Consider the following 15601-nt stretch of genomic DNA (forward strand, 5'->3'; position numbering starts at 1 on the left):
AACTTCTCTCCCTGCAGCCAAGTTGCTGGCCCCGTAGGGCCGGTAGGCTCGTTGCAGAACCAGCCGCCGATGCTGGGGCACAGCGGAGGCTCTTGAGGGCAGCCGGGGCAGCGCCGCGGCTCCTCGCGAGTGCCGGGGCGGGGGAAGCGGGTGCGTGAGCCGCACCGGGACCCTCTGGCGGGGAGCGCTGCGGGCGGCCCCGGCCCGCGCAGCCCCGCACGCCGCCCGCGCCCTCGCACCTGGGCGCGCAGGTGAGGCGCTGGCGAGAGCGCTTCACCCCCCGGGGAAACGGGGCGGTGGTGGCCCCGGCTCCAGAGTCGCCCCCCGCCCCAGAGTCACCCCCGCACGTCGCCTCACGTCTTTACTGCGTTCCCCCGCCCGCTGCCCCGGAGGGGCGGCAGCACCCCGAGCGGCCCGTCAGCCCCGACGGGGAGGTGATGGCCCTGCGGGGGCCGTGCGGCTGGGGGGCAGCGCCGCCGACCCGCCTGGGCGGGGGGGCTCCGGGGCTCGGCGGTGGGGAGGCGCGGCCCGCCCGGGGGCAGGGACGAGCGGGGTGCGCCCCGCGGAGCCGCCCCCCCGCCGGGCCGCGGCGCCCGGGGCGCGCAGCGCTGCCGCCCGCTGACGGAGCGGCTCGGCGTGGGGACGGCGCTGGCGTTTTGGAGGGAGTTCGCATGTGGTCAGTGCTGTGCTGCTGAGCCAGCCCCCAGCTCACATTACACACTACTGTATTTATAACCTCTCGAAGCTGTTTCCCCCTTCAAGCAGTTCTCTGGGACCACCTTCTATTGGCTTCAACCTCTCCCACTTCTTTGACATCTGAGCAGCTCTGAGAACGGCTCATCTAGGTCCGAGTGTTTATGCAGCGGAGACTGGCCACTAGGGCTAAAGACCTGGATTATTTGAGCTCAGCTGCCTGCTGCAGAGTCTGTCGGTGCCGTTTTGGAAAAAAAAAATCCCAGCCCCGATCTGTTTACTGTGAAAGTTGACAAAGGGTGGTGAAGTTGGATCTTTCCTAAACTCTCCTGCCTGGAACCTGAGACTTGCATGCCATGGATCACACACTCTTTGGCTGCCTGCGCAGCCCCCATGCCACTGCGCAGAGCTTGCACCCTTTCTCCCAGTCTTCTCTTGCCCTGCATGGAAGATCTGACCACATGTCCTACCCTGATCTGTCTTCTTCTTCTTCCTCTTGCATAATAGCGGGATACCCCAATGAGGAGGGCATGTTTGCCAGCCAACATCATAGGGGGCACCATCACCATCACCATCACCACCACCACCATCACCAGCAACAGCAGCACCAGGCTTTGCAGACGAACTGGCACATTCCTCAGATGTCGTCTCCTCCCGCCGCGGCCAGGCACAGCCTCTGCCTTCAGCCTGACTCAGGAGGACCCCCGGAGCTGGGCAGCAGCCCCCCTGTCCTGTGTTCGAACTCTTCCAGCCTGGGCACCAACACCCCCACGGGGGCAGCGTGTGCGCCAGGGGACTATGGCAGGCAGGCTCTGTCCCCGGTGGAAACAGAGAAGAGGTCCGGCAAAAGGAAAAGCGACAGCTCAGGTAAGGGCTCGCGCGTTCCCCCGCGGGGCGGGATCCCCGGGCGGCGGCTGTCGGGGCAGCGGCGCGGTCGGGCCCCGCGGATCTGCCGCCGCTCGGCTGCGCTCCTTTAGCTCGGCACCTGTGGCCCGGCTCGGCTCGGCTCGGCTGGCCCGGCTCGGCTGGCCCGGCCACGGTCGCCGCCGCGCTCTCGCCGCCGGCTGACACCGGGCTGCCGGGTTGCTCCTTCCCTCCAAAGCGCTCTCGGGATCTCCATCACTAACGCAAGCTTTATTAAAGCTACTGGGGGAGAAATAAAAAGAAAAAATTCAGCACGTGATAGAGTATGAAATCAAGGTGGTGGTGGGGGAGAGTTTCCTAGAGCCAAGGAGAGAAACGTTTGTAGTTTTGATGAGGTTTTCAGCATCTGGTCCCGCGGCCCCCTCCCCCCTGCCCGATACGACACCTCTGCTTCAAAATTCAGAATCCAGCGCGCTCCTTCCCCTCCGCCCCTTCGCCGTGGAGCTGACTGCGGCTCCGAGGCGATTGCACAACGCTTGGGAGCTCTGCCTTGGAAGCGGGGACTCGGGAGAGGAGCTGATGTCCTGCTACCCTGTAGGATCTGAGAGAGCCTGCATCAAATCCTCAGCATGAAGGGGCAAAATTTGGACTCCGTGAAGCAAACGGGTGAATGGGAGTTTCAGAAAGCTGCTTCACTTCAGTTTGCTGGTGGCGGGGACAGAGGAAAGGAAGGAGCAGTCTGACTTTTAAAATCACAATAATTCCTACTTAAAGGCAAGCATAAAAATATGTAGACCTGCAGTCACTCCAGAGCAATGATTTGGCATCAGTGAACGTGCAGAAAAACTTGACATTATCTCTTGCGTTCTAAAATAGCAAAGTCTGTCAAAGTCCTGCTCTGACAAAAGCCACTCGGCGAAGGCAACACTACTGATGGGACTTCCTTTAAGACACATAAACCAGGGGGTCACCAAAAATACAGTGAGACAGGCGGGGGACACTTGAAAGAGAGATAGAGGGCTCAACAGATTGAATGCTCAAGAGCTGGCGTAGCAAATTATTTGTTATCACGGAAGAGAAAGTGAAAGGCTTTTCCAGATATATATGAAGCTCACAACTGAAACCATAACCTCTTCCACTCAAAATGTTGTAAGCTTGGTAGAGTGTAAGCAACACAAAAGATTTTAAAAAATAACCCTCAAGAATACCATCACTTCCTTCATTGTCCATTACATTAGCAAACGTTTATAGTTACAGTAATTCAGAAGGTATTTATCTGAATAATTACGTAGCTCGTACAGTTGCTAAAACTCTTCATGAGTTTAAAAGCTGTATTAAGTTCAAAAAATGCTGGTAAAATCTTTTGTCTTGTCTTCTTTACTTTCAATGAGAAAATAATTTTGTGAGGTGTGTGAACAGTGCCTGTTACAACTGAGAAAATAACTGGATGCCTGCTGATGTAAGGATTTATTGTATTTGTCGGTCTATTTAAAGCTAAAGGAAAAAAGGAAATCTGTCCCTTTCACTGTCCGGGAAGTATCTGAATCACTTTCTGTTTATTTCATTCTGCAATGCAAACCAAAAAAATACCAGTGGGGAATGTCCTAAACCTTACTCTGAAGTGACTGGAGTCTTCCACTGGATTAGTGGAGAGGAGTTTGAGCCTTTAGCCATGGTTACGTTTATCTTGCAATGTACTTCGATCCTCACTTCCTAAGGCTTTCTGGAGATCAAGGCAGGTAACTATTTCCTCCTCCCTTCCGCTAAGAAAAAAATACGACCGTTCACACAATTGTGAATCTCTCAAACTGAAAATAGATGTCTTTTGACAACAACTGCATAGCTGCTGTATGTTTGGGTTTTCTTCAGAAAAAGCCTGCGTTTTGGACTGAATATTTAACCCCACCCCTTTATTAATCCTGAACTCTGGTGCTAGATATTTAATCCCATTCTCATATATGGCAGCAAGAATTATTTTAATTTGGTTTGTTTCTATATTTGTCATCCATAATTACTCCTCATTTGATTAAACATCATCTCCTTTATTTCTCATTAATCTTTTTTTAAACAAATGACTGTGCTTGAAAGAATTCCTTCCATGCCTTCATCATACTTGGAACTACTTCAATAGACATTTGTAAAAAATCCTAATAGTAAATAACTTAAGAGGTGAAGAGAGAGACTGCTTAAGTTTCAGTGCCAGCATTCTGAGACAATTATTAATGCTCTTGCTTATTTACACATGTATTTCCTCTTCTTAAGCATATCACTTAAAGCCACAGAATGCTCAGCATTTTCTTGAGCACTGAATCTGTTCCGCATTTCAGCGCTGAATTAACCTTAGGCTACCCCTTTCTTGCACTACTTAGCTTTTGTTTCTGTATGTTTCAGACCATAAAGCTGAATTTGTGGATAGTTTAAAGAATGTAAATTGTAATCATTCCTTGTATCATTTATCTTCCAAACAAGTAACTGTTTCTTAGCCGTATAGCTACTCTGAAAATTTACCAGAAGGGACACCCCATTTAAGTTACTTGTTATGATGACAGGAGTGCAGGATTTTAAAATTATTAGCAAAAAATCCAGAGGGCAAGCAGAATTTAGTGTGATGGACCGTGTGTTTTTCCCTGGAATTCACATATTGCAAGGGAATGGGAGGGTATAGAAATATTCTCCTCTAATCTGTTGCAGTTTCATTTGGGATTGAGAAAACAAAGTGAAATGTGCTCTCATGATAGTTACATAAACTGACTTACAGTTTTCTTTAGCCCTAACCCTGATTTTAAGCAGTTTGGCAAGTTCCCTTTGAAGATAATGAAAAGACTGTTACAGAACAGGGTGAAATTTTCAGCTGTTCCCGTTGTAAAGGACAGGGAAATACTGCTTACAAAGTCATCAGCTTCTGCTTGCTACAGCTGTCAGTGTCTCCAGGTTTTGTAGCTGCTCTCTCATTATCTGCAGAACATTCCTTTCAACCTGTGTAGGCCCAGAAGTGGGTCGGTAAAGTTGTCTGTGAATTGAGGAGTGATGCACACAAATATGTTAACGTTTTGCACTCAATAATGATATCTGAGTCCTCACCTTTGTAACTCAGCTCTTGGTATGTCCAGGCTGTAGGAGTAGAGAGATGATGCTAAATTTGAGGGTCGGTTACAAATAAAATTGCTTATTTTAAAGTGCCCTAATGGTCAGAATTATCTTTGTGTTAATGAGGTGCGGATGAAAACCATGCTGAGTGTATAGAAAACATATTCTTGGAGTGCTCTGTTGCTTTGTCTTCTATATGGGGTATTTTGGATTTTTCTAATGCTTCCCCTTCTCATTACTTGCCTGTGAGTTTCAGAGCCATTTTATTTCTGTTTATTATAGAGTAGGTTTTGATTCTGAGATGATGCAGAACACATCAGATGCAGTTACTTCTGTGATTTCCTAAGTTATGTTACTTAGATCCAAGTTTTCTTAAGGCTTCACTCAGGAAAAAAGCATATGAATGCCTATATAGGAAATGCTATCTAGATTTACTGAGAAATATGAAAAAGAATGAATCTGGTAGCTTTAAGAAAGTTTAAAATGCTGTGTTGAAAAAAGATCTGTACTATGCTGAAAAGACCAGGGGGAGGCTGAGTACAGTCAAAGGAGTTCTTCTAAGCAATACAGTTATTCAAACATTAAATTGCAAGAGATAAATATATAAGGAAATTCCATTCCTGTTAAAGTCTAATGTAGTTAAACACTTGCTCTCAGGAATGGAAAGCCTTTTTAAAGAAAAAAAAGAAACCAAATTTTGCCATGGGAAAATGCTTTCTGTGTGGCACAGGTTTCCAAGCAAAAGCTAGCAGGTAATAAAAGTTATTCACATTTTTGACTGTATTTGCAATAGTAGCAGTTAGAAATGCTTCTGAAAAAGCGTTTCAGGAATCCGCTGTTTCAACAGTACAGCCAAGTGTTTGGATGGGTTTTGTTCATTGACAAAAATCACATGAAAAAACCAATACTTTTTCCCCCTGAGTTTTAATATTTTATAACCTACGTTTTCTCAACATACAAGCACTAAAAAGTTATATCTCCAGGGAATCTACTTTAAACACATCTAAATATCATAAATCATACGCACTTGTTTGAAATGATCTCCAAAAAGCAGGTCATTTTGATAAATGATTATAAATACTGTGAAATCATGAGTTTTGAGGACTTCTGATTGGTTTCTGAAACATGTCAGTAAGAAAAATGAGCTGCACACTTGTAGTCAAAAAGCACCGTGTAACTGATTCATCAATATGTCTGTGCTTTTCAGTGTGGTTGTAAAAGGAAACTAGCAAAAATACGTAATAAAGCACAGTTTTTCTGAAAAGGGCTAATTCATTTGGTATCTCGTAGAAAAGCATCGCTTACTCATAAGAAAAACAACAACAACAAGAACTGCTCTTTAGATTGTATAAATGAAAGCATTTCAAAATCCGATGAATAATACACACACTTTTAGGAGAAAACTTTCAAGACTAATTGCTTATCAAATGATGGGCTTACTAGTAAGCTACTTGCTGAATTGTTTTAGTGGATGAAAACTTGCAAGTAATTCACTTTTGTTCTCAGGAAATATAATCAGGAACTTTTCTAAGACTAAAATTTTGAAAGACTATTTTGCGGATACATTTTCAAAATCTTTGCCCTTAGCCAAAGAATAACTTTGTCTTGACAAACAAACACAGAAAAATAACTACGTATGGCTTCTAGTTACGCATTTCTTCTGTTTGTATAAATGATTCAGTAGGATTTACACTTCTCTCTCTCGCCCTCCTCATCAACCCACCCTTTTAGAAATGTTAGAGGGCCGATCCAGACCTTCACGAGATCACAAATGCTTTTGTGAGAAGGTCCATTGACTCCCGTGAAACCACTGAAGTGCTCATGGTTTTTTAAGCAATCAGAGCTTAATTCTTTTGCATGGGCATTGAAGATTCAAACATTCTGGCAATATCTGGATAAAAATTCACTAAAAAAAATTCAAAATATTATGGCTGTAGGTACCTTTTAGGATTTTTAAACTTCTGTTATAAGGTAGTGAAAAAAAAGCTCTATAATTCTTGTAGATATTTATTGATAAAATGTTCAGATTGCCTGATTGTTTGAAAATTGCCAGTTGAGCATTTTTATACACAAATTGAATTTTAACTACATTGGTTTTAACATCCTAGGATAAAATCTGTCCTAACCTATCTAGTGTGACTTCTGTAGTATTTTGTAATGTAAGTAATCAGATTATGAGTCTTTTTTTTTTTTTTTTTTTTTTTTTTTTGTCTTTTTTTTTGTCTTTTTTTTTTGTCTTTTTGCCATTTTTAGACATGCAAATTGTTTAATAAATTTTTATTACTCTGGGCCTGTTTATCAGCATATTGTTTGCCGTGTGGAAGTACTCGTTCTTTAGTGATGCAATGACTTGATATGCTCTATGTGCATTCCTAAAGAGTAAGATTGAGCTCTGTGCCTTGAAATTCAAGGGCAGGTAACATTATCTTGGCTTCTGTCTGCTGATGCCCTAATATTGCTCACTGGATTTTTGCTTTCAAAGACACTGTTACTTGGCAGTATGAATAGCCGCCGTAGCATGTTTCTCTCAGTAGCAAAATGTACTCTACCAAGCAGTTTTGTAAGCCTCTGGAAAGCAAGCAAAATAAATCTGGTTTCATCTTCTTGACTGAGCAAAGTTTAAACCCATCAGTAAAATGTCGTTATGGTGCGGTAGGATTCAATCCTTATTTTTACTATGCTACCCTGTGTCCTTGTTCTAATATACATAAGAATGCAACTTGAAAGGATGCAAAAGGAAAGTCATATTTTTTAAATATAAATACTTTCATATGTGGCTAATAAGGTTTCTAACTGAAATAGTGTGGTGTTAAAGAATTTTGATAAACAGTGCTGGAGGCTACTCATTACATCAGAGCCCAGCTGGGCACTGAAGTCAGTCCTGTGATCTGTCTCAAGCCTGTGCACTGTCCTTTTATGACTGTTTGCCCACCTTATATAATGGCCATACCAGTGCTTTCCTTCCATTTGGGAAGCACTGTAAACCTCTATAGAACTAAAAGCTTAGTGTGCGTGTGTGTGCGTACATGCTTTTTATTTTTAGTAGGCTCTAAAGACTTACAGATCTGCATCACAGTTTCTCTAGTACTGCTAGTTGCAGAAAAAGACCCTGCAGAAAAGACCTTCCTCCTGCTACTCAGCAGGGCAAGGACATCACCTCTACCAGCATGAGCTGTGTGACTGCATACATAGCCAGAAGTCATTCACTTCAGGGTGAGTGTCTGGAGTCCCCATGAACATGTAGATGCTTTTCTGTTGTGTTTAATGAAAACCTGAATTCATTAGCCTGATGTAATTGAGCTGGATACATGCAGTCTAGTCTTATATGTTAGGTTTTTGAATCGGTAAAAAGAAAATTATTGAAATAAATGGTTTATACACAGACATGCTAGGGGAAATTTCACCAGGAAGATAGTGATGACAAAACTCCTACTGATTTTTGTTCAGGTCAGATTTTAAGTGGTGAGTTCATACTATAAATGTAGCTTAGCCTGGGAGAAGGATTTAGACCAATTAGCCATGGTAGTGCTTAGGTTTTTTTGTTATACTGTCTTGAATTCCTCCAGCGGCAAATACGGCAAAGCAATGCCGTAGTGGTTTAAAAAACCACTGCTGCCATTGGTCTTGGCTTTCTAGCATGTGTTGTCCTTGTTATTTATTAATACGTATTACAAAATCTGTACCCTTTGGTAAATTTACCTAAACCATATCCATTATTTAATAGACAATAGTATAAATCACAATGGTGTTATTCATTTTACTTTGCAAATTTTATACATGTATCTGTAACTTCACTGGTGCAGAGTTGCATAACTGCATCCTAACATTCAATGAATGATGCGAAGCGAAAAAAAAACACATTAAAATCATGGGATATAGTAGTAGACAGTGCATTGTAATACAAGAAAATTTTCTTCTGATGTCTTTTATTGAACACTATAAATAGACTACCTAGGTTGTCAAAATTCTACTTGTTAACATCAGTGATATTAAAGATGTAATGTTCATTGTATATTAGAATGAATATCCTTTTTTTTTGGACCTACAGAAGATACTATGGCGTCTTCTATTCAGAATGTGAGTTGATTTTCTATGTGGAATTGTAAATTTTTAAAAATAATTTTGGGGATATGTCACTTTACTGGAATTTGTACATATTAATAAACAGACATATGATTATATGCCAAAAGAGAAATCTTGAATAATATTTGGGAATTTGCCACTGAATATTTTATTGTTTAATGATGGATGTGGTCACTGAATGCTGTGCATTCTGAAAGCCCTAGAGCTTCTTACTCAATGCAATGGAAAAGAAGCAGTCTGAACTTAGTATTGAAAATTACCTGTGCTGAACAAAATCTCACAAAAAAAATCTATTAGAAGCTAATGATCATGTGAAAGAAAGTCATATTGTACATGATTTTAAGTTTTCTTTTGTTTTTCTCTAATAAATGAAAGAAAGTAATTGACGAAACCAAAGAAGCAAGTCTCAAAGCAATGATTCAAATCTTTAATTTGTGATAGAAGAGAATAGTTTTACTAAACCAATAAAATCCAGTGGATTATGAAACTCTTACTGGAAGCCAAGTGATGTTTCTTTTCTTTTTCTTTCTTTCTTTCATTCTTGCTTTCTTGCTTTCTTGCTTTCTTGCTTTCTTGCTTTCTTGCTTTCTTGCTTTCTTGCTTTCTTGCTTTCTTGCTTTCTTTTTGCTTGCTTGTTTTCTTTCTTGCTTTCTTGCTTTCCTGCTTCCCTTTTTTTCTCTCTCTTTCTCTCTTCCTTTCTCCTCTCCTCTCCTCTCCTCTCCTCTCCTCTCCTCTCCTCTCCTCTCCTCTCCTCTCCTCTCCTCTCCTCTCCTCTCCTCTCCTCTCCTCTCCTCTCCTCTCCTCTCCTCTCCTCTCCTCTCCTCTCCTCTCCTCTCCTCTCCTCTCCTCTCCTCTCCTCTCCTCTCCTCTCCTCTCCTCTCCTCTCCTCTCCTCTCCTCTCCTCTCCTCTCCTCGAATCTCCTCTCCTCTCCTCGAATCTCCTCTCCTCGAATCTCCTCTCCTCTCCTCGAATCTCCTTCTGTTTTCCTCTCCTTTGCTGCTACTTGGACTAAAAAACTAGTTGATTGAACATTATTTTATAGCAAATAGGATACGAAAACCTAAAACTGAAACAGATTACTGCAAGCTTTTAAAAGTCCTTCTTCCTTCTGCATTCTCTCAGATCTCTAATAGCTATTTCTTATTTTTAGCAAGTAAGTCTGGACAAATTCTGCCTTACATAAACTGTGTTAAATGCACTTCAGTATCCTCTGCCACTATTGTGAGTTTTAATTCTTAGACTGGTCTTACGATGATTGTAGTATGCATTTAATTTTGTATGTTGGGAGATGAATGGAATCTCGAGAAGCTGAAGTCAAACCTAGCTATTGAGCGGAGCCAGGACTTCACAGCTGAAGTAGTCATAGTGCTTTGATATGAGCACTGCTGAAGTTAAGTGTGTGTTTACACATTTTGGTGAATTGAGGGCATTAGTCACTTAAATTTACCAAGCGGAAAAAACTGCTTCCCACTTTGGTCCTTCCAAAAATAGATACCAAATAAATCTGTTGGACATATGTGGACTGACAATATAGCTCTGAAGAGCGTTGAATGAACTGTGGGGTTTTATACCTGCCAAGCAAAAAATGGCGTATTCTAGGTGTGTGCAATATATCCTGAGTGTGCATGGGGGCTTCTTTGGAAGGGGGTGTTTGGCAGGGTGAGTGAGGCTGCTCAGGCACATTGGTCTCAATAGCTTTTCAAGCCTTTCATTTTCTCTCATCTGGTGGAGAGTACCAGAACTCTGTAGGCTTCATGGAATATGTAGACAAGTGAAAAACTACTTACAAAAATGTGCTTATTACTGTAGAAAGAATGGTAGGAACACTGACTAGATGTCTCCTAAATTTGTGAAGATATCAGTTTGGTTTAGTGAAGGAAGAAGAGATGAAGTCAGATGTGTTGATAAACTGAAAAAGAACACATTTTTACGAGGCTTGGTACACTGAATTGCTAAAAATGGTGCGAATGGAAGCCTGGGCATTTACGGTGATGTTGACCACACTAAGACTTCCTGTAAAACTGTGCTTAGAATGCCAAATAGTATCTTCTGCCAGAAGAAAGTGGCAGTATGATAGGGGCTTAAGCACATTCATGCCTTTCAAAGTTACATTTTCAGAACTAGGCATTAAAACCTAGGAAAAGTCTGCACTTCATACCTGCCTTACGTAGGGCTTAGGAAGAGCTGATAATGAGTTCTTTGCAGTTTGGTTTGGTTGACTCAGAATTGACACTCTAATATTAAGCTCTTTTTGTTCCCTCTGTTTCTATATTCTTGTTTTGGGAGTACCACAATGACCTCAAGCTGCAGCTGTGTCTTGAGTCTTTGCGTTCCTGAGGACATTAGAACAATGCACACTAATGGTCTCACTCCTGGCTCCCTCTCCCCCGCCCTCCCTCTCTCTTTCCCTTTTTCTTTTTTTACACAAGTCTATTTCTGAAGGGCTATGTGACTATATATCCTTTCAATTTCCATTCATCCATGCAAAATGAGCACTCTCCTAATTTCAAAACAAAAAATATGACCCTTTTCCTTAATCAGATTTCCATTAGATGTAACCTACAATAATTTAAAAACTGCAGTGATCTGCTAAATAAGGTAAGGTAATGTTAGTTCTATTAGGCAATGCAAGATGAAACAGTTATGAGTCAGATAAAAACAGAAGGCTTCATTAGCAGTTGTTCATGGAGCATCTTGAATCTGCAGAAATATCTCTTTTTTGGTATTATTAGCACTTTAATTTACATGATTTTAATAGCTTATTGGGTCAATAAAGAAAGTGACTATTCTGTATTATTTGTTTTTATGAAATAATGTATTGGTCTTCAAAATGGTAAATATAACATCTTAAAGTCTAAATTAAAAATGATGTGAACATGCACAGGAGAGAAAACTGGAAACACGAGAGCAAACAATTTTGACTGCTCCATATTATGAAGAAATATTCTGCCAACTTTCTTGTAGTTTGGCTAAGATTTGCATTTTAATTTTTGCTCCACTCATTTTGACTCCTTTGCTTTTACACTTCAATACATTGCTACAATTTTATGAGGCAAACATCTTTGTTACTTTAATATGAGGGTATGTACAGAAATGTAATAGTATTCAAACCCTATAAAGGTTGAATACTGGTTCCAAACTGAAATGTAGACAAAGACAGAAGGTGCCGATTGAGTTTGCAGTCTGCCGGCATGACTAATACCAGAGATTTCAGATTTTTGTATTTGCAAACATATTGAGAATGCTTTGCTGGACATGGCACCCAAACAAACAATTTTTTGGATTGAGGCTGTGTACGAGTACAATGACTAAAAGTGTCCAGCCATTTTAAAATGTGTTCGGTGAAATAGAGAATGACCCAGTCCTTCAGGTTCTTGGGAAAGCCATTTCTTTTCCCCCTTCAATAGTCACATCTTTGCCAGTCTGTTGCTCTAATTCTGTCATATCTTAGGTTACTGTGTATAATTTTTCTGGGATTGACAGTATAATGTTGACAAAGTTAAGCACAAGCATGTCAGTTACTACCCTCTTGTTGATTCCTTCAGCTTCATGCTGTGCAGCTAAGAAATGTTAGGAGTTCTACCACATATCGGTAGATACCATGAAAATATAATTTATGGAGGCTTTGGCTTATTTTATTTATTTCAAGCATATTTCCACAGCTAATTGATAATCCTAATTCACACATAAACTGAAAGATGCATCCATGTTAGCTGGAAACATTTGATTTGGTTTCTTATGTAGATAGCTGGAAAGCTTGGTGTTACCCATATAGTGGAGTCTACATCTTATTGCTGGCTTGTTAATTAAAAGAAATTTCTTAACTTAACAGCAGAGTTTTATTACAAAAAGCAGACCTGAAATCTACAATGAGGTGGAAATGCAAGAAATACTGCTCCTCTCTGAGGTGTTAATACAAACCTACATGGAGCCTTTCTAGTTCAGAAGATATTTGGAGGGGAGTACATATTCCCTAAATACCTCTGGAAGAGTATTTCTGTGAGTTTTGGAACTGAAACATGTCCAGGGAATACGTGTACCCTGTTGCATGACCAGCACAAAAAAGAAGGTCTCACTAGTCAGCCTTTGCACCTTCCCTGCCATGTCATTTAATGGCTCATGTATCTCTGCTCTCCATAAAGCCAAACTTTATGTGGTAAAGGCCGGTGTCTTTATAAAAGCAGAGAGCATTTCCTCTCCTTCCAGTACAAGAATGCACAGATGCAGGGAAATAAATGCCCACAAAAGAGACCTAAGGTGAGCACAAAGCATCTTTTACAGGCATAAAACAACTTTGTCCTTGGTTTCCCCAGTGCAAGGCTACTGCTTTTTCTGACCAGGTTGACAGCTACGATTTAGAAGAACTTCTTTTGCTGTGAGACTTGGCAAGTTGTTTTTTTTTTGTCTTCTCTCCCTCCAACATGTTTTCAGACTGTTTTGGTAATGACTTTTTCACCACTTAGCAGAAATTGAATCCTGTTTTTCTGTCCTGGCCCTCTCTTGGGTCTTACTTTAAGCCTGCCAAAACGAAAGCTGATGAAATGATCATACCTTTCAGTCACATCCTTTTGAAACTTCCTTCCTAGAATCATTCTTCTGCTTCCACCTTATATTCTCAGAGTTAAACTAATTTCACTGTAAGGCGTTGCCCAGTGCCTCAGTCAATGTTTTGGATCCTGTTTCTTATCTACCTCAACATCTTCTCTGTGCTGTCTTAAGCGTGTTCTTCCTTTTTGCATTCACACTTTTCTCTGCCTTCAGTATGGCTCACATACATGCAAGAAACATCTAAAACTAGTATTCTGTTATTACCCATTCTCACCATGCTATCATCTCTCCTACTGTGAACTTTTTTTTTTGGTAACATTAGGTCCATCATGGCTCTTCTGTGTGGCTTATGGTCTGTCTGTAAAAAAAGTGTGCAAGACAGCAAGTGAACAGAAAAAAAAATTTAAAAGAAAAAGAAACAAAAAGGTCATTCATATGCCCTTTCTGCCCTCGCGTTTTTAATTTTAAGTCCAGAAGGGTGTATACCACAGAGCACATTCTGTAAACAGCTATAGCAAAAACCAAGCATGACCCAGCCTTGACAATACTGATATTTAGTATTTAATAACAGTGATATATCCAGTGTGTTGAGCAGAGCTGTGTGTAAAAACGAGGTACTTGAAACTAAGCCAAATGTGTGAAAAAAAAATTAACTTTTTAAAAATGCACTCTTTTAACTCCAAGAATTTAGGTAATTACTTGTGGCAGAAGGAATGTGGTTCAAAGACAGTAAAGTCTCATTTTGAAGGGGCCTGTAAACTCTTTAAATAGCATTGGCAAATTGTTCTTTTACTCCAGTTTGCTGTAAGAAGAATTTTGAAAACAGTAAAATATTTTTATGTGATTCCATTTCACTGATATAATAGACATGAACGTGTATTTGGGGTATGTGTGTGTATGCATATATATATATATCAAATCTAAAATAACAGTAGATAGGGACCTGGATTGTCCATGTGATTTGACTGGAGCAGCAGTTGGTTATACTGTGTTATCTCATTTCTAAACGTGTTTTAAAGCCAGTTTGGGAAGGAGGAGGAAGCTTCAGGAAGGGAGAGAAAAGCAAAGTTCTGACAATACCTTTCGAATGCCTGGGCTTGGCAATTTTTCAGTTATTTTCAAGGTCTAGAGTTTTTCAGTGTAATATCAGCAAATAGAATGCATGGTAAGATTGCAGAATATCAAATCTAAACTCTGGAGACATAAATTCACATGAGGATCAGCTCACAGGATTGGCTGCTTTACGGCTACTCTCCAGTGGGCTTCTTTCCATATCAAAAAAATCACCATACAGTTTGGCACAACCTTCAGGCTCAGTGAAGAGGGTTTTATTCCAGGACCAAAATAGACAAAAGCAGTAGCTGCCAGAATTGAGGTGCATTTGCAGAGTAGGACGGAGACAGTTTTACAGCGTTTGTTTCAACTCTTCTCTCTCCTTTCTAGGAGTAAATCTCTTTGGGTTTTTGGTAAGAGCTCTATCAACTTTATAAAGGAGGAAGGGAGGACATGCTAAAAAAACCTAAGTGTGTTGTGTCAGTAACTCACATTTCTGAAGCACAGATAAAAATCTAACTATTTGAGAAGATCTTAAAAAAAAAAAAAAAGGTAGACAGATGATCTTCTGGTCAAAATTTAGAAAAAAATTAGAAAAGTTATAGACTTCTGACAGTGATGGAGTCCTTCTCCCTTCCCCCACCACTCATCAGCAAGCTGATGTTTCCAGCAACTTCAAAAACAGAAGACTTCTCTGTAATCCTAAATGTGCATAAGGAACAGATTAAAGTCCTGATTTGTGAAAAAAAATTGAGCATATGCTTAAGAGCCATTGACTTCAATGAGAGTTAAATACGTCCTCACACACACTTCTTGAACTAGTAAAGATATTAAAAAGGATCAAGAGGCTGCTCCTCTTCAGGAAATGTGGCAAAACTGCCATAGCTGAAAACTATTTTGGTCATAATCATACTGACTCTCATCACCCCTCACCTCACTTCCAATCTACACAGAAGTGAAAAAACCCTTCTCTCCATTTCTTCCCCTCTCTTTTCCTCTTTTCTCCATGCTGCTCTATGCCAGGCTAAGCTTACTCTGATTCCAAGCAGAATTACAGACTCTGCAGTGTCCCTTAGGGATGACATTATTTCCAGTGTAAGGAATGTGGATGATGGTCAGATAATACAGTGGACGGTGGTTCAACAACCCCCCTGAGAGAATTAATTATGAGATAATTAATTACATTTCTGTATAGCTGATTTATCTAGAGGAATCCTATGTACAGGGAAAAAGGTACCCCCTGCCAAACAGCAATCCATATTAATATTCTTT

The 15601-nt window shown here is 41.0% G+C and overlaps 1 protein-coding gene across 2 annotated transcripts in view; it reads left to right on the forward strand.

The window, feature by feature from the left end:
* Positions 1 to 596: 596 nt before the first annotated feature.
* Positions 597 to 15601, forward strand: part of MEOX2 (mesenchyme homeobox 2) — a 52675-nt gene continuing 37670 nt past the window's right edge. The window contains exons 1-2 of one of the 2 annotated variants that reach the window (XM_063411344.1): positions 597 to 676; positions 1201 to 1560. In XM_063411344.1, coding sequence (XP_063267414.1) covers positions 1224 to 1560 — 337 coding nt within the window. In that variant the 5' untranslated portion in view covers positions 597 to 676; positions 1201 to 1223. The other variant, XM_063411335.1, reaches the window with a different exon arrangement.

This window comes from Prinia subflava, chromosome 1 (genome assembly GCF_021018805.1).
Source record: "Prinia subflava isolate CZ2003 ecotype Zambia chromosome 1, Cam_Psub_1.2, whole genome shotgun sequence".
In the NCBI taxonomy this organism is placed as follows: domain Eukaryota; kingdom Metazoa; phylum Chordata; class Aves; order Passeriformes; family Cisticolidae; genus Prinia; species Prinia subflava.